This window comes from Hypanus sabinus, chromosome 1 (genome assembly GCF_030144855.1).
Source record: "Hypanus sabinus isolate sHypSab1 chromosome 1, sHypSab1.hap1, whole genome shotgun sequence".
Taxonomy (NCBI): Eukaryota; Metazoa; Chordata; class Chondrichthyes; order Myliobatiformes; family Dasyatidae; genus Hypanus; species Hypanus sabinus.
In genome coordinates this window covers 156,072,052-156,091,944 of record NC_082706.1, presented here as the reverse complement: position 1 = coordinate 156,091,944, position 19,893 = coordinate 156,072,052, and the positions used below count along the sequence as shown (strand labels likewise).

The window sequence follows — 19,893 nt, the reverse complement described above, 5'->3', positions numbered from 1 at the left end:
ATTTACTTTTAAATTTCTGCCAATCCAACCCACTGTCTAGCTGTCTAAAATTCATTGCTGAAATTTGAATACCAAGAAATATGTAAACATTCAATATTTTAGAATCATAGACTGCTAGAGAACAGAAACAGAACATTCATATCATGAGACTCTTACAGAGATCATTCCTGCAATGCTAATAAAATATATTTATGCAGACCTCATAAGTGAAACAATTCAAATTTTGGAGTTTTATGTAAATTCCTCCCACCCATCTGAATAAATGGTTACTTCTCCCCTTGCGAGTTTCTCTAAATGAACATAAACATTGCCCGAACTCCTATTTCCTGAAGTATACATTAAAGCTCTTTTTGTATATGCAAATAAGCATGGCCTACGAATTGTTAAATTTAATTTATTTTTGTCCTCAACATGGCAGATGCCAGATTTCCAGTTAGAACTGTGCAGTTGTTTCATATTCATGATTTTGGTGACTTGGGAAAACCAAGTGGCATCTGAAAATATTCACAATAATGTCCAATTAAACCATCAAAGTGTTCATTTTCTTTGGTTTTCTTTTCATGTCACAATTTAGAAAACAAATCTTTGTTATCACCTGTTTTCCCAGAATGTTGTTTTCACCCATTCAACTGACCAAACCTCACCCCTTTCTTTTTGCCTTAAATTTGGTGGAAATTAGGCCGTGAAGTGGGAAAAGACCATAAGATATAAGAGCAGAATTAGGCCATTTGGCCCACCGAGTCTGCATCATTCAATCATGGCTGATCCTTTCTTTTTCCCTCTTCACCCCCACTCTCTGTCCTTCTCCCCAGAACTTTTAATGCCATGTCCAATCAAAAAACTACCAAGCTCTGCCTTAAATACACCCATAAACCTGGCCACCACAGCTGCCTGTGGTAATAAGTTCCACAAATTCACCACCCTTTAGCTAAAGAAATTTCTCTGCATTTCTGTTTTAAATGGATGGCCCTCTATGCATGGGAAACACCCTTTCCACATCTACTCTGTCTAGACCTTTCAACATTCAAAAGGTTTCAATGAGATTCCCCCTCACCCTTCTAAATTCCAGTAAGTACAGGCCCAGAGCCATCAAATGTTCTTCATAGGATAACCCTTTCATTCCCAGAATCACCCTTGTGAACCTCCTCTGAACCCTCATCTTTTTTAGATGAGGAACCCAAAACTGTTCACCTCAGTGCTTCATAAAGTCTCAGCATCACACCTCTGCTATTACATTCTCGACCTCTTGAAATGAATGCTAACATTGCATTTGCTTTCCCAGCACCAACACAACCTGTAAGTTAACCTTTAGTGTATACTGCACAAGTATTCCAAAGTCCCTTTGCATCTCAAGATTTTTAGATTTTCTCCTTGTTTAGAAAACAGTTTGCACATTTATTTCTTCTACCAAGATGCATGACCATGTATTTTCCAACATTATATTTAATTTTCTTAATCCAAGTCCTTCTACAGCCTTCCTGTTTCCTCAGTACTACCTGCCCCTCCACCCATCTTTGTTCCAACTGCAAACTTGGCAACAAAGCCATCTATTCCATCATCTAAATCATTGATATAGAGCGTAAAGCAAGCAGTTCAACACTGACCCCTGCGGAACACCACTAGTCACCACTATTCCCGCTCACTGTCTGAAGAAATTCATCCATGGACAAACAAGTCTACGTTATAGGCAAATGTTACATTACAAGTAGCTTTACATTTGTTTCCCATGTAGGCTGGAGTTTGTTACTTTCTTGTGAATTTATTATATAGACTTACTTTCTTCAGGAAGGGCATTTTCTTGTTCTTCTTTTTCCATCTGTTGACACCAGGCATCCATGCGCTCCTTTTCTGCTTGAAGCAATTTCATAAACCATCGTCCGTCCCTTTGGCACACTGACCGCTGGCCTGCTTCTATTTCAGCCTCTGATGTAGAGTCGATCCAGGGTTCAGGGGGTGGCAGAAAAGAGGGATCAAAGTTTGAGTCAAAGGTATTCTCTTGTGCACTGGCTTGCGAATGGTTGCCCTCTGATCCAAGAAAGCTGGGTGTGGATGTGCTTGCGTCTTTGGAGAGCTGCCTTAGTAATGGACTTGAAACTACTTCCTGGGGCACCACTGAAATTTCAGAACTCTCCTTATAATCCAGATCAGCCTGTACTGCAGCTGTTACACTGTTTGATCGTGTAAATCTTCGAAAACTACAAGAGAACAACAAACATTGTAATAAAACAGTTTGGGGGAAAATCTGTTGTAATTTTATGTAGCTAAGCATAAAAATGTACAATAGATGAACAGTATTCTGGTCCTGAGCTGACCCAATGGCTTAATACACCAACAATATTGATCTACACCAAGTACAAAAATCCCAGATCACTGGATCCTCAGATGCCACAGAGTTAAGCGCTATTGTTCTCATTGGTCATACAATCATCTACTTATATAAACTATCTTATGTATTTCTATTTATTGTTTTTATTATTATTATTGCATTATATATTGTTTGTGGGTTTTTTTTTGCTGCATCAGATCCGGAGTAACAATTATTTCCTTCTCCTTTACATATATACAGGAAATGGCATTAAAGAAACTTAAACCTGCAGTCTGGACTGCTGTTTTCCCTCCAGCATAGAATGGGTACCAGAAATGGCAGGATGAGGCTTAGTTGTGATGCAGACACATTGTATCTCACAGGGAGGAAGGGGGTGGCGTTTTGAGCACCTGCTCAGGACATCAATAGGCAGCTACCCTGGTGTAACAATCCAGACATATATATTGTGCTTGATATGGGGTAGGGTTTGATGTGCATGGTGATCTCACCAAAATGTACAAAAATGCTTGAGGGGTTTGACATGGTTGATGTGGTGTTGATGCCAATGCTTTGAAGAAGCACAAGAACAGGCCCCTCAGCCCATGATGTCAATGCTGAACATTATGCCAAATTAAACCTGCCTGGATATTATTCATTCCCTGCATTTTCCTATCTTAAATGCCACTATCATAGGAACACTGATGACAGAATAATGGACATTTATATAGGAATGAAGGGTTAGATTGATCTCAGAGTAAGATAAAAGTCAGCATGGCATTGTGGGGTGAAGGGCCTATACTGTGCTGTGTAGGTCCATGTTCTACTCTCAAATCTGCTTCCACCACAATGTCTGGCAGCCTATTCCAGGCACCTACCAATTTCAATGTAAAACACTTACCCCACATATTTCCTTTAAACTTATCTCCTCTCATGTCAAATGCAAGTCTTCCAGTAATTGACATTTCTATCCTGAGAAAAGATTGGACATTGATACCTACAATATTTATAAACTTCAGACAGGTCTCCTCTCAGTCTCGGATTCTCTAGAGAAAACAACTCAAGTTTGTCCACCTCTCTGAAAAGCTCATACCCTCTAATCCAGCATTCTGGTTGAATCTCTGAGGCCTCCATATCTTCCTGTAGTGAGATGATCACAACTACCCACCCAACAAACTTTTGTTCACCCAGAAGTTAGCAAATCTTTGGAATTCAATATGCATGAGAGTAGTGGAAGTGCAAGATGCTGATAAACTTTTGGCTGTGAAAGGAATCAAAGGACTTGGGGTGCATGGTGACCAATCAGTTATGATATTAAGGAGAAGTAGAGGGACGAGGGGTTCTTCAATTTCTTATGTTCTACGTGAGCATATATTTTTCCTGAGTGGGGAGTTTGAACATAGAACAGTACAGCACAGGAACAGGCCTTGTAGCCCACACTGTTGTGTGAAGCCAATTAAATTAATAATTGAAAGGCGAATAAAATTAATCCCTTGCCTAGACAATGTCCACTTCCTTCTGTTTTCCTCTCATTCATATGCCTATATAAACATCTCTTAAAAGTCCCTCGTGTTTCTGCCTGTAGCACCATCCAGGCAGTGCTTTTCAGGCACCCATCACTCTGTGTAGCAGATCTGCCCTCCATATCTTCCTTAAAATGACCACACCTCCCCCCACCACCACCTTAAATGCATGCCCTCTGGTATTAAGACATTTCAATCCTAGGGAAAAAGATCATGTCTGTCTATTGATGCCTCATATAATCTTATAAACTCTTTCAGGTGTCCCCTCAACCTCTGCTGCTCCAGAGAAAACAACCCAGGTTTGTCCAATCTCTCATTACAGCACATGCCCTTTAATTCAGGCAACATTCTAACAAACCTCTTCTGCATCCTTCTCCAAAGCCTCCCGTGATGGGGCAATCAGAACTGTATGCTATACTCCTCGTGTGGCCTGACTAGAGTTTTATAAAGCTAGAGCATAACTAACTTCCTGACTTCTGAGCTCAATGCCTCAACTAATAAAGGCAAGCATGCCATATGCCTTCTTAAACACCCTATCCAACTGTGTAGCCACGTTCAGGGAGTTATAAACCTGGACTCTAAGATCCCTCTGCTTATCAACACTGTTCAGGGTCTTGCCTTCAACAGTGTAAGGTCTTGTTACATTTGATCTACCAAGGTGCAACACCTCACATTTGGCTGTGTTAAACTCCAACCCAGCCATTTCTCCACCCATATCTGCAACTGATCTTATTCCCATTTGTATTCTTTGCCAGTCTTCTACAACACCACTAATCTTCATATCATCTGCAAACCTACCAACCCAGCCATCTACATTTTCATCCAAGTCTTTTATATACATCACAAACAGCAGAGGTCCCAGTCCAGATCCCTGGGGAACACCACTAATGACAGACCTCCAGATAGAATAAGTCCCTTTGACTACCAACCTCTGTCTTCTATGAGCAAGTAAATGGCTCATTCACCATGGATCCCATGCATCTTAATCTTCTTGATGAGCCTCCCATGTGAGTGATCTTGTCAAATGTCTTTATTAAAATCCATGTAAACAATATCCACTGCTCTACCTTCATCAATCACCCTCATTATCTCATCAAAAAAACTCAGTCAGGTTAGTAAGACACGACTTGCCTGTGCAAAACAAGCTGGCTTTCCCTAATTAGGCTATGGTTTTCCAAATGCTCTTAAATCCTATCTCTAAGGATTCCCTCCAGTAATTTCCCTACCACTAAGTTGAGGCTCACCAATCTATAACTTCCAGGATTATCCCTGGCTCCCTTCTTGAATAATGGAACATTAACTACTTGGCAGTCCTCTGGGACTTGGCCTGTGGAGAAAGAGGACAAGAAGATATTGGTCAAGGCCCCAGAAATCTCTTGCCTCTCTCAATAACTGGGGATACATCCCATCAAACCCCAGGGACTTAACCACCTTAGTGTTCTTAAAGAGACCCAAAATTGCACTGATCTCTGTATCCTCTATGTCCTTTTTGGGAAATACTGATGTAAACTGCCTATTAAGGACCTCATCCACTTCTCTGCCTCCAAACAAATGTTTACCCCCCCCCCACCACACACACACACCTTTATCCTTGAGTGATGCTACCTTCTCCCTTGCTCTTGATCTATGCATAGAATGCCTTGGGATTCTCTTTAATACTACCTGCCAAGGACTTTTCTTGACCCCTCCTGAATCCCTTCTTGAGTTCTTTTCTGGCTTCTTTATAATCTTCAAGGGGCTTGTTTGATTCTAGCATCCTCAGCGACTTTCCCTTTATCTTCTTGACTCTATCACCTCTCTTAACATCCAAAGTAGTCTTACCTTGTCATTCCTTCTGACTGCAACATACTCATCCTGTACTCTGTGCTGTTGGTCTTTAACAACCTCCACACCTCAGTTGTGGACTTTCCCAATAACAACTATTCCCAATTAACTTCCCCTAGTTCCTCCCTAATGCTCTTGTAATTTGCCCTGCTCCAGTTTAATACTCCCACTCAAGGTCCATTCTTATAGCTATGTTAAAACTTAGGGTTGTGGTCTCTATTCCATAGCTGCTCACAGACTGAAAGGTCAGTCACCTGGCCAGGCTCATTACCCAACACCAGGTCCAGTGCAGTCCCTCCTCTTGTTAGACTATCTACAGATTGATTAAAAAAACTCTACTGGATGCATCTAACAAATTCTGCCTCGTCTAAACCTCTTGCACTAAAAAGGTCCCAATTTACATCAGGGATGTTGAAGTGCCCCATGGCAACAAACCTATTATTTTTACGTTTCCTTAATCTGCCAGCAAACCAGTTCCTCTATTTCCAGTCGGTATGGGGGGGGGGGGGGGAATGCGGGCATTTATAGCACAATCTCATCAGAATGATGGCACCCTTGTTACTTTTGAGTTCTATCCCAACTGACTCAGTGGATGAGTCCTCCATTATGTCCCCTCTGAGTGCAGCTGTGGTATTGTCCCTGATTAGTAGTGTAACTTCCCCCACCTCTTGTACCTCCCTCTCTATCTTTACTAAAACAGGTGTAAACAATGAAGTGAGAGTGAGATAATGAGCTGGATTTCTTTGCAGTTTGAACAATTGTAAAGCAAAACATGAGATGTAATCAAGAAATGCATCGGTTAAGTTGTGTATGTTAATGAAGAATGGGACAGTAATGAAGAATAGCAATAGTCCTAATGTGAGTTTACAGCAATTTTGGAGAAAGATCACAGGGATTGGGAAGAGGAGAGTGCTAGAGTAGGGCAAGAAGAGTCAGAGTTATAATAGCTTGGTTGATAATTAGATGTTACTTATTTAAGGACCACAGTAGAGACTAGGCGAGGAATTATACAACTTTCGGAAATCTTTCAAAAGACAGAATTACTGGCCAGCTATTGAATGTTGTAATTGACCTGGATTTCCAACCTGTTCCATTAACTGGATGTAGAGTTATGATTTTTTTAAAAAATGTTAAAATATACAGTCAGTGGCCACTTATTAGGTTTATTTGTACACCCGCTTGTTAATGTATATATCTAATCAGCCAATCATGTGGCAGCAACCCAATGCATAAAGGCACGGTCAAGAGGTCCATTTGTTCAGAACAAACATCAGAATGGGGAAGAAATGTGATGGAAGTGGCTTTGACTGTGGGATGATTAGATGTGCCAGATGGGATGGTTGGAGTATCTCAGAAACTGCTGACCTCACGTATAACAGTCTCTAAAGTTTACAGAGACTGGTGTGTAAAACAAAAAAAATCCAGTGAGCAGCAGTTCTGTGGGCAAAAATGCCTTGCTAATGGGAGCGGTCAGAGAGGATGGCCAAACTAGTTTAAGCTTACAGGAAGGCAATAGTAATTCAAATATCCACACGTTACAGCAGTGGTGTGCAGAAGAGCATCTCTGAACGTGTATGTCACACTTTGAAGTTGATGGGTTACAGCAGCAGAAGACCACACAGTGCACCACTCCTGTACCAAGTACAGTGGCCACTGAGTGGACATTTCAATTCTTACCCTTTTCATTACAACATCCCACTCTGGAAAAAGCTTAGGTTTGCTGAAACGATAGTGTGCCATGAGCAAAAAGACACATGAGGCTCAACCAATTGGTGGGTGATATTTTAAAATCTTATAATTTTATATAAGATTTAAAAATACAGGTGTCCCCGATTTACGAATGTTCGCTTTACACCACTTCGCTTTTATAAAAGACCTACATTAGTAACCTGCTTTCGCATTACAAAGAGGATTTTCGCTTTTAAGAAAATTATTCCCATATAAATTAATGGTCCTTTGCTTTATGCCATTTTGGCTTAAGAAAGGTTTCATAGGAACGCTGGAACGCTTTGCCTTTGTAAAGTGGCGGGGGGAGGAACACCTGTAAACAGGTTATTTATCATGCTACCACTGTAGCTTGTGCCTATGTCAAAATGTCACTTCTAAAATAGATTTATTCATTGCCTTTGGAATTCATTAGGACATTGATGTGAAATGGTGCAATTTTTGTCAATAAATCAGAATTCAAAGTTGTGTAAATTAAGATACAATTCAGCAGAGATTGCCGAGTTTAGTAGATATCCTATCATAAATATGGTAAATTCAAACATGACATAACAGGCTGAGGCACCTTGTATACAAAGCAAACCATTTACACTGAAAAACAGAGAGAGAGACAGATATTCTCCAATAAAGCAAAAGTTATTAAAATCATTTATTTGAAACAAAGTCAAATTGTAATATATCTGGCAATTAAATGTATTGCATGATCATAATTGCTGCAAAATTATTTTAAAGCTAATGAATGCACTGAGTATTTATAGCAATGTAAAATAATGATAACTTAGAGTGTGATTTCAGAAACAGAAAGATGAGGACGGAAAGGAATATGAAAGATCAAAACTTTGATACACGTCTGCATATTCATCCTTTCCAATTTTTGGCCATTTCAGATGCAGATAAGAATGGAAGGTTATTATTGGGTATCTGCTTACTGCCAGGCAAGTAAAACACCCAGAAGAATTTCATCTTTGAGCAGCACAATTAAAACTATATTTGTTTTGTTTATCAACTCTCTGTTGTCCCATACTCAGCATACAGATGGTGGAATTGTCATATAAAGGCATTTAGTGGGGCTGAAGAGTGAGGAATAGATGTAATATGGAGAGAACAACTTGTAAAAAGACAAAGAAAAATATATATTGACTGCATCACAAATTTCTCATCTTTCAACTTTTTAAAATTTAGGTCATGAGATTAAAATTTACATCCCATAAAATTACATTCAATTACATTTTATATGTTATAAATACATCATGAGTAATGGCAATTATGGCTATTTCATTTGCTAGAAATGTCCAAGATCTCTTTTAATCAACATTCATTAGAAAAATATGTACCGTATTTGTCATGTATTACAATATACGTACAATAAAGATCTTAATTCTGTTTATGTAAATTAAGGCAAACATTTACAAAATAAATGCTGTGAGAATACAGGGACTGGCAAAGTTATGAATGACTGATATTGAAATCTGATTACAATGCAAAATCTCCTATAAAATTTTAAAGCGTTTTTCAAGCTAGTAATAATTATACGTGCTCTACATGGGTTAAGAATGCTGGACTTATGGACAACCATAAATACGAACAAATGTTGGTGACACTAACTAGGATGGATCAGGATGGATTTGCTGGCTGTTGCTAGGTGGTGAACAGAGCGTGTCTGTCTGCCTTCTCTTCTTCCGCACCCCAAGCTGTAGCGGGCTGAATCGAGTTGTAACGGGGTTGAATCGAACTGAGCACACTCAGTCCCGGAGTCAGAGAGGCCTGCTTGCGTCCCTCTTCTTGTGCCTGCTCACTCACCTGTCACAATGGTTTCTGTGATCCTCTCCCACTCACTGTTTTTGTTCAGTTCCCACTTATGAAAAAAGTTGGGTTACAAATAGTTCTCAAGTACACAACCCTGTTATAACCTGGGGACTTCCTGAAATAAAATATGTAATCATTGGTAGTATGAGGTTGGTTGTTCAACGAAGTGAATGAATTATAGGAAGTGCTGACTTGGCTTGTGGACAGATTTCAGGAACCCTTACATAGCCTGAGGACAGTTTGTTCCAGACAGGCACTTGCTACCACACATTGCTCTGACACATTTGCAGAACGGACTGCACTTTGAATGACACTACAATAACTCCTGTGATTCCTCAGTGTGAATATAGACCATCTGGTATGGTGAATCACAGCTCATCAGTTCGATTTAGCCCCTCCTTAGATGTTTTTTCTCTGATCCTGAATGGCACAATGAACATGCATGTGGGTTCAATTGTGCCCAAGGCACTGGGTTTTGATGAGCACTTCACTGTTAGTTGAGATCACCCACTGAGGTCCACTAGAGTTTCTCATCACACTTCCTATACAAACTGATGCCCTGTTCTGTCTGTATTTTCCCCCATAGTTTCAGCAGCAGCAGCAGTCATGATTGTAATGAAACAACCTAACTGGTGAGAACAGAATGATCGATAAAATCCTGTGACTTGATTCATTCGTTAAAGTGATGGAAGATTTCTTTGCAGTATGTAAGAAGGTTGTCCATAATGATTAATTAGTATTCACCTGCATAGAAATTGATGTTCCCTACAGTCATAGCAACTGTGTGCCAATGTTCCTCTTTCAGCAACCGAGGGTGAAAAGCTATTGTAATTTTACATAGACTAAAAGATGTCACCTAGACAAACGAGAAAACCTGAAGATGCTGGAAATCTGAGCAACACACACTACGTGCTGGAGGAACTCCAGGCAGCATTTCGGAAAAGAGCATAGTTGAGGCTTTGGGCCGAATCCCTTTGGTGTCACATAGAACTAAGTTCTGAGGTGGTGGGAATAGGAGGCATGGCTTGTAAAACTGTTACCACGTTGCTTATTAATAAGTAAGTGCATAATAACTTATTGGGTGTAGGGGAGATCAGAAATTTATGGGTTTCCAGAGAGGGCGGGGTGGAATTCAAAGCCTTGATTGGGGTTTACAGACACAGCTGAGTCAGAGGGAGAAGTAGTCAAGTAGTATTGGAGTATTGAGGCAGCAATCTGGTGAGTGGGAAATGGTTTGAGGAAGGTATTGGCATGATGGGGTAGGGTGGTTGTTAGTAAAAGGTGAGCTTGTGACTTACTACTATTACTACGTCGACTCAGGCCTGGGGGGCTGGCGTCAGGCACGATGACAGACTCTCCACTCCTCTCTCTCCCTCATCAGTGTGTTCAGTTCATCTACATTAGCCATGCCGCTGTCTTCTAGGAGCGTGTTGACCATAGTCTTGGGAGGGTGCCAAGGGTTCATCTCCCAAGCTTGGGCTCCCATGTGATGACTAGGCTGGCAGGTAGCTCAGGGTGATGTAGACAGTGCCCTGCTAGTTGCAGTCTTCTCGCCTCGATTTTAGTGGTGAGCATCGGTAGGTCATTATAGAGCTTGACGTTCGTCATGTGCTGCTGCCAACTCACGTCAAGAACCATCCAGAGCATTCGTGTGTTGCAACCACCTAGTGACTTTTGTATGGTCTTGGTGAGTGTCCATGTCTTGCATCCGTTCATGAGAATGGACTCTTTGACTGCTATGAAGATGCTCTTTTTGAGCCTCTGGTCAGGTTTGACCTCCAGATTTCCTTCATAGCTCTCCACGCCAGCACCTTCCATATCTTCATGTCCTTCTCCAAACTCATCATTCTTGACCTGAGGTCCTTAAAGTCTAAGACTTTCCTAATGGTATCATTCTTTGCAGTCTTGAGAGTACCTTGTACTCTGTCTTTTTTGCGACTTAACTGGGTGCCAATCTGGCAATGTACAACAAGAACCTTGTCCTAGCAGTACTTAATAATTGTTGCAAACTTCCTCCACCATCCTTCTAACTGGCTGCTGCACAGGAATGACATAACTTGCAGGTCAGCGATCCATTGTGGGAAGTGCTCTGGGAGACAGTTCAGCTTAATGTCCAGAATGAAAGCAAGTGAGCCAGAGAATGTCATTTCTGCCTTTCATTTTGTGCTGTGCACATTTCAATTGTTTCTGTGGAAATAAACTGCACCTTCTACATAATCTAATTTCCATAAGACAGTAAGACGTAGGAGCAGAACGAGGCCATTCAGCACATCAAGTCCGCTCTGCCATTTCATCATGGCTGATCCTGGATCCCATTCAACCACACACACCTGCCTCTCACCATATCCCCTGATGCCCTGACCAATCAGGAATCTATCAACTTCCTCTTTGAATATACCCACAGACTTGGCCTCCACCACAGTCTGTGGCAGAGCATTCCACAGATTCACCACACTTTGGCTAAAAAAATTCCTCCTTACTTCTGTTGTAAAAGGTTTACCCTCAATTCTGAGGGTGTGCCCTTTAGTTCTGAATACCCCCACCAGAGGAAACATTGGTTTTGAGGCATGTTTATTCTTAGCCAGCTTTAATGTGTGAGAACTGAACAACAAAAACTGGCCTGACTGGAAATGTTTCATTTTAAACAAGTTGTTAATAAACAACAGTGTGCCTTAGCACTAGAAGGTCACAATATCTATAATCTTTCCCTCTGCAACTGCACACATTGTAAGCAGTTAGGTTTACCGGCTGAAGTGCTTAGCAGTCAGCAGGGCTGAGCTCCCAGGACAGTTATCAAGGAGGACAATCTCATGGGGTGAACTCAAATATTGACATTAAAGAAGGAAGACAATGAGTCTCTTTGTGATAAACTGGCTGCCTTATGAGAGCTTAACCGCTGACATAGGGCTGGATCCCTGACATTTATTGAGAAACTAATCTAACACCCTTTTCCGGCAATTAACCTGTGATAACAAATCAGGGTGGCTGCAGTGACAAATGCACTGGGAAGCTCCGTCTGGGTGCTGGTGAAGGACCTCAGCAAAGGGACTCCCCGTCATCATGAACGTCCTGCTGGAATGCTGCATTTTGAGACGAAGGGCATCTACTGTTACCAGCACTTCTCAGGTAACGGGCTGCTTGACATTACCTTCAAGTACCCAGTGGGATGGCACATGTTACAGGACTTTCAGAAGAGGAACGAGGTTCCGCCATCGCTGTGGGGGGTGTAGCCACTCCTCACCCACCTCACCCGGAAGGAGTGTGAGATAACAGTGCACGCGTTCAACCCACTTGCATCTGTGTGAAGATCCTGACCTGCCTGACTCGTTACGTTGAGGGAGCAGGAAGCTGTGTGGAGGGATATCGACCTGTTTGGGAACTGGATCAGCAAAAACTAAAGGTGGATGCAAATGGAATGTCATCCACCCTCCCTCAGCGTTGGCTATCGGAGGTTGCAGCCAAGACTATGACCTAATTGCAACAAACCTGGACATGTGGCCCAATACAGTGTGGTTATCTGCATTATGGGAAGAAAGGACAACACAATATACAGATGCCAGCAGCCTCTCCTCATCGGAGGAAGAAGTAAACATAGAAAACTAGTGACACAGACAACAAAACTGAAAAACAGAGGGAACAATGAGGGAGCCTACAAACAAAGAAGAGTGATGAAGCGTGGGAGATGGGAGCATCCCACATACCTCAGCTCCAGAAGACTGGGAGCAGCCAGGGTCTGACATGGAGGGTACAGAACAACCAGTCAGAGGTCAGAACAGAAACAGAGAGTAATCTCTCTCCAACATTGCTCAATGAGCCCACATCCTAGGGGAGACCTGAGCCTAAACAGTAAGCCATTTCACTAAGGCTGTGGGCATGTGGGCTCGGGCTGATTGTCAAAGAACTGTATATGTAAATCCTGAACTCCAGTAACTATGGAAATAAAACTGGCATCTCTAAAAATGTCTAGCATTGATGTCTTGCAATACCTGACCTAGGGAAAGGCAGATTATCCCTTGGTCAGGTATTGAAAGGCATTAATACTGGGCATTTTGGTATTTTTTTTGAAACAGGTGTGTGGGCTGCCACACCTTCACATTTATTGGAGATGGTGGTTGCAGGGACTCTGTCTATGTGGTGGGAGTGGAAACAATAGTAGAGGAAGCAGCCTGGGGATTCTGCTGGGGAGCGGCAACTTCTCAATCAATGAAGTGAAAGTAGTGCAGCGGCTCCGAAAGGCTGAGGTAAAATACCGGAACACTTTGCTCCAGCTAATTGATACGTGCACCTCAAATGTTCTGAGTGAAACGCTAGTTGTCCTCCAGCAGCTCCCACCCATGCTGCGATGTCCCTCCCAATAGTTCTGGCTGGAGCCTTCAACCGCATCCTTAATGCAGTGGACAACCTGGCAGTGCTGACAGGAGACTGGGCAGCAGCTCGAGACTCCTGATGGAAATGTGGAACCCGGCTGCAATGCACTTCTACTAGATCAGTCAGTTCCTTGTAGTTCCAGATAGACTTCCTCTTCATATCAAGCACCATCAAGGCCAGATCCACTGGTGTCACGCCGGTGTTCTTCACTGATCATTCCCTCCTTTCAGCCTCCTGTAATCGTTTGGAGGACCAGAATGCAGGGGGCTGTCAAACTGCTGACTAGAGAATTTTGAGGAACTAAACAAGGGATTATGTCGGCTGGAAAATTCACTACTCACTGGTGAGAAGCAACCAAAGAGAACATTAAGAGGTTTCTCATTCTCAAAAGTTGTAGAAAGCAAGTCACAGTCAGAGGGAATTGCACCTGCTCCAGACAGACCTGCATTAACTTGTTCTGCCATCAAGAGGCGAGGGTATGGGGGTAAATGTCAGAGGGGGAACTCTGAGAGGTGAAGAGCCAGCAAACTGTCCTCACTGCTTCAGAATCTTCCAAGGTCTTCTTCAGATTCAGGATCCATTTTGTGGGAAAGGATGAGATGTGCTGATGCTTGTTCTTCCAAAAGTATCACAAGTTGACCTCTGTCATCTTAAGGAAGAGGACGGCAAAGTAACATCCTCACAAACAGATGTACTGAGGTTCTCCAGATCCTTTTATGCCAGTCTGTACAGCCTGATTTCCTCTATCACAGAAATTCTGGATAATAGTAAGCAGGAGAATCTAGATCAGCCACTGTACCGGGAGAAGCTGACGAGCTCATTCACTCACTCAACATGAATAACACTCGCTGACGTGATGGTCTACTGGCAGAGTTCTATGCCACCCTATGGAATGGGATGGCAACATGCCAGTCTCCGTGAGGAAGGGCATCGTCACTCATTAACAAACAGAAGGGGATTGCGAGGACAGCTGAAATTGGAGACCTATTTCACTGCTGAATATGAATTATCACCTATTACCTGCCAATTTGTCCCCCTTTTTATTTTGGTTTCTGCCCTCTTCCGTTCCAGTTCTGATGAAGGTCTTGGCCTGAAATGACGACTGTTCATTTCCATCCATAGATGCTGCCTGACATGCAAAGTTCCTCCAGCTTTTTGTGGATTTGCTCCACTACCTGTCATTTGTGGAATAATTCTTACGAATGAACACCTTTGTGCACTACTTCATCAGGCCTGGTCAGTGTGTATTGTCCTGCAGACACCGTGGGATAGAGACTGTGGGTTTGTTCCCTGAGCAAATGGTCCAAACCATCTGACAGAATGCCTCATCACTAGATCTGACCAAAAGGCACCAAGGTCTGGCTTGCCTGGTGGTGAGAGGTACCCATCAATTCAGAGCCTTCCTCTGAAGATGACATATCACCCCCAATGTGTGCTGTCCTGAGGACAGTGGCTGCGGTGGGGAAGAGACAGAAACCCACCTCTTTGCAGACAAGAATGAGGTGACAGATGCAAGTGTCTATGTCACAGTTTATCCCTAGCAGCTGCATGACAGAAGACTCTCTGATCCAGGGATGTTCCCAGAGTCTCACAGAAAGACAGATATCGAGTGCTGCTGGAAGGTCACAACCTAGTGTTGGATGCTCTTTGGTCTGTCCTAAACTTGTTCTCCCAGCACAGCATGATATCTATAAAGCAGGGGTCCCCAACCTGATCACAAACAAGAGAAAATCTGCAGATGCCGGAAATCCAAGCAACACACACAAAATGCTGGAGGAACTCAGTAGGCCAGGCAGCATCTATGGAAAAAAGTAAACGGTCAACATTTCAGGCCAAGACCCGTCATCAGGAAGGTATTGGTCCATGGCATAAAAAAGGCAGTAAGACAATGGTGCAGAGTGGCTCAGTCCAGGCTGCTCGAGTATGTGCACTGAAGCTTGGTGCAATCAATGCTAAGGCTTTGTGGGGAAGGACCACTGTCTAGGCTCCTTCTGGTCCTACATATGGAGGGGAAGATGCGTGGGGAAGCCCCTCAAACAATAAAAGTGTTCTCACCTCAAGAGGCATGAGAGGGGCAATAGTGCTATGAGTATTTGTGGTCTTTGTTTAAAAGTTCACACTACTGAATGCACCAAGCAGAAATGTATGGGGGGTGGGGGGAGAGAGGAGAGAGAGAGAGGAGAGAGAAAGGAGAGAGAAAGGAGAGAGAAAGGAGAGAGAAAGGAGAGAGAAAGGAGAGAGAAAGGAGAGAGAAAGGAGAGAGAAAGGAGAGAGAGAGGGGAGAGAGAGAGTGTGTGTGTGTGTGTGTGTGTGTGTGTGTGTGTGTGTGTGTGTGTGTATGTGTGTGTGTACACGTACGTGTACACGTGCGTACCAGAGAGTGGCCTCATCGTTGCAGTAGTGGAGGTCATGTACCAGCATGTCCGACTGGAAATGGGGATTGGTATTAAAATGGCATGTTCGGCCACTTACTTCTTGTGGATGTATCAAATGTGCTGGACAAAGTGGATAATAATACACACACACACAAACACAGTTTATATATTACTAAGATCATGAATAAAGTCTATTTTTGAAAAAATAGCCAGAATTAGTTCTTCCAGCACATAGCTGATTTTTTTTTAGGTTGAAGATGTGATTTTATATTGTCTATTTCAAATAAATAGTATGAAAATAGAATAATTAAACTGCTGTATTAATATTAGAATATTGAGTAAGATGAGGAGATAATCAAGAGGAAAAGAGCAATTATGCAGTTAATATTTTTGTTCACTTTTTTTTATTAAGTGGGCAAACATACACCAAATATGCTGCAATGTATTATAGTTCATCTGGTATCTGGTAAAAATACTTTTTTGTAATTAAACAGTGGCGTTATTAGAAAACTTTTCCCCGGTTTCAATACATCCAATTTACTTTCAATCACATTTAACTTCACTTTCTTGTGTCGAATTCCACAAAGTGGCTGATAGATAATTTGTTTTTTTTTGTTTGTAGTAGCAGTACAGTGCAGTACATAAAATTACAATCCAATACAGTACAAAAGTCTTAGGCATCCTAGCAAAATATACCTCAGAACTGTATTTTCCCAGATGGATGGGAAGTGATGCAGCAAATGACTTTCCTCATCTACAGCTATAACTGAATAGTACCCAGAGCTATCAAGGAGCATTGAAATCCAAAGGTTCATTATGTGAACGAGACGTTTGATTTGTAATGTGTAAATTAAGTTGCGTGAAGCATCACAGAAACTGACTTACCACTTCTCTGTCTCCACTTGAATTCCTACTGACTGAAATTTGTTTGTGTGTGTATCTGCTAAACCCATGTGTTCTGGACCATCAACCTAGAAGAAGATAAAAAGAGAATGCTGTCTGTTATTCCAATTCCGTTAAGCCTGCATTTAAGAAAATAGTGCAATTTAGTCACAAAAAAAAACATATTTCAGAAAATAAGTGCTTTGCATTGGTTAGATACAAGGCAGAAAGTGTTGCAATGATACCAATGTACGAGCAAACAAATGCACTACGTACCTTAACATACAGTTGAAATTAATGTGGATTATAGTGCTTTAAAGCGTGGGTTTCAAAACTGTACATGCTCATCTTTGTAGTTGTAATATAATAGTAAAAATGATTCTCACAAATTCAAGGTAGTAAGTGAAAACTAGGTTGAATTTATCACTGTGATCCTTGACTGACAATGTAACAATTATGTTACGTATATGTAAGGTGTAAATCTGATTAGGAACACATTCAGCGGTTAGCTTTAGGTTAACATTTGCTAAGTCAGGAAAACATAAACTTGTTAGAAATCAACTGCAAATAAACATCCTGAACAATTATGAGTTTATTCACATACAACTGCCTTGGAACAAATCCAGGATTGTGTACATGGAGATTTGAAGTCATTCTAAAATATCCAGACAGCCAAAAGCTTGCTGTGGTGATGTAATATTTCAGATTGTTCAAGTCCTATTTAAGTGAACACATGACAGAACTTACAATGTGCTGAATAGACCTCACTTAGCATTTCCAAACATCTCCTTGGTCACTGATCATGCAAAGTCATGGCTACGTTCACATTATCTACGTAAGCAAATCCACATCTCAGACAAAAGGATTGAATTAATACAAAAAAAGTGGCAGGACTTTTCAGTTGATGTGTTTTCTAGGTACTGAGATTCAAATGCTAGAGTTTATAAGTGACGTATCATGGCAAGCCTGAAATCACCCTGCTATTGACTCAGGAATATAATTTAAATATTAGAACTGTGGAGAACAAACAAGGGAAATGGATTAGACTTCAGTGACTTAGTTGAATAGTTGGTATGAAAGCAAAATCTTGAAAACATGTCTTCTAAAACATCCCAATTTACAGTTTTAATATATAATCTGGTGTAGTTTTAGAAATTCTATCTCTAAGCTTTCAATGAAAATTAATGATGTCTACGAAGTGAGAATAGATATTTTAAAACTTCATAAAAGCTATATTACCTAAAGAGTTGGAGGAACTCAGCAGATCAGGTAACAGGGAGAGGAAGAAACAGTCAACGTTTCAGGCTGGGACCCTGATTTTGTGCATGTTGCTCTGGATTTTCAGCATCTGCAAAATCTCTTGTGTTTATCTAAATAGTTCCCTTCTTTCCTAAAATTTCCATGATTTATATTTAAACATGGAGTAATTTTATCAGTATGTGTTACATCAATATAGTATATTTCTGTACTGGAAACAAATTATCTTATATAAACATGGATTTAATATCCCAACTGCGAAGCCTAGATATTCTGCATGACTGGCTATGAATGGGTGAGTCATCTAACCTGCATTTCCTCATTCCTTTGAGTCACTGAAACCTTTACTGAGGTTTTCTGGAGAAGGTCTGGCGAGTCCATGCTAGGCCTCAGGCAGAGATTTAATTATGAATTTATTTATTAAGATACAATTTGGAATAAGCCCTTCGAATTGCATCTCACAGCAATCCCCGGATTTAATCCAAGCCTAATCCAGGCCTATAACAGGCTCCCAAAGCATTGATTTAGTACTTTGTATTGCTCTTTAAAATCCTATAAAACAATTGACAGGGTAGGCCGACCAACATCAGCGTTGTATAGTAGGTCAATGCCATTCTATTGGCAAAGCATCACCCCCAATTTTAATATAACCCATTCAGTTTGGAATAGGATGAGTTCAGAATCTCTGCTATCTGATTATATGGTTAACTGAGCTAATGTGATCACATTTGGGTAGGTTATAAATTAGACATAAGACATAGGAATAGAATTCAGCCATTTGTCCCATTCAGTCTACTCCGCCATTTAATCATGGCTGATCCTTTTTTGTTCCCTCTTCAGCCCCACTCTCTGGGGGCCTTCTCCTCGGAACTTTTGATACCGTGTCCAGTCAAAAAACTATCAAGCTCTGCCTTAAGTAAACCCAACAACCTGGCCACCACAGCTGCCTGTGGAAACAAATTCCACAAATTCATCACCCTCTGGCTGAAGGAAGTTCTCTGCATCTCTATTTTAAATGGATGCCCCTCTATCCTGAGGCTTTGCCCTCTTGTCTTAGACTCCCCCACCATGGGAAACATCCTTTCCACATCTACTCTGTCTAGACCTTTCAACATTTGAAAGGTTTCAATGAGATTCCCCCTCTCCCTTCTAAATTCTAGCAAGTACAGACCCAGAACTATCAAATGTTCCTCGTATGATAATCCTTTCATTCCCGGAATCATCCTTGTGAACCTCCTCTGAACCCTCTCCAAAAACAGCACATCTTTTCCTCGATGAGGAGCCCAGAACTATTCACAATACTCAAGGTGAGGACTCACCAGTGCCTTATAAAGCTTCAGCATCACATCCCTGCTCTTGTATTCTAGACCTCTTGAAATGAATGCTAACATTGCATTTGCCTTCCTCACTATTGACTCTACCTGCAAGTTAACCCTTAGGGTGATCTGCACAAGGATTCCTAAGTCCCTTTGCATCTCAGATTTTTGGATTTTCTCCCCAGTTAGAAAATAGTCATCACGTTTATTTCTTCTACCAAAGTGCAAGACCATGCATTTTCCAACATTGCATTTTATTTGCCGTGCTCTTGGTCATTCTCCTAATCTGTCTAACTCTAAATTGGACATACAAATGTTTGTACATTTTAAGCACGTTTCATTTCTAATTGGTGGGTTAGATTAAAACTAGGGCTATAGCCTTCTAATCATAATGTCACAACTAGCAAAGGCATTTTCATAGTGAAGCTTTTTACTGTTATTTTCCAAGTGCAACACAGCTCATTCCACTCTAATGTAAAGCAAGAGATCTTCATAGTCTTCTGGGCATCAAAGCC

At 41.4% G+C, this 19,893-nt stretch overlaps 1 protein-coding gene across 1 annotated transcript in view; it reads right to left on the bottom strand.

Annotated features, from left to right (window-relative positions):
- dlgap1a (discs, large (Drosophila) homolog-associated protein 1a) overlaps positions 1-19,893 on the bottom strand; it is a 219,402-nt gene that overhangs the window by 35,336 nt on the left and 164,173 nt on the right. The window contains exons 6-7 of the mRNA XM_059979492.1: positions 16,809-16,894; positions 1,777-2,195 (exon numbers count right to left, since the gene is read on the bottom strand). Coding sequence (XP_059835475.1) covers positions 1,777-2,195; positions 16,809-16,894 — 505 coding nt within the window. The remainder of the gene's footprint in view (positions 1-1,776; positions 2,196-16,808; positions 16,895-19,893) is intronic.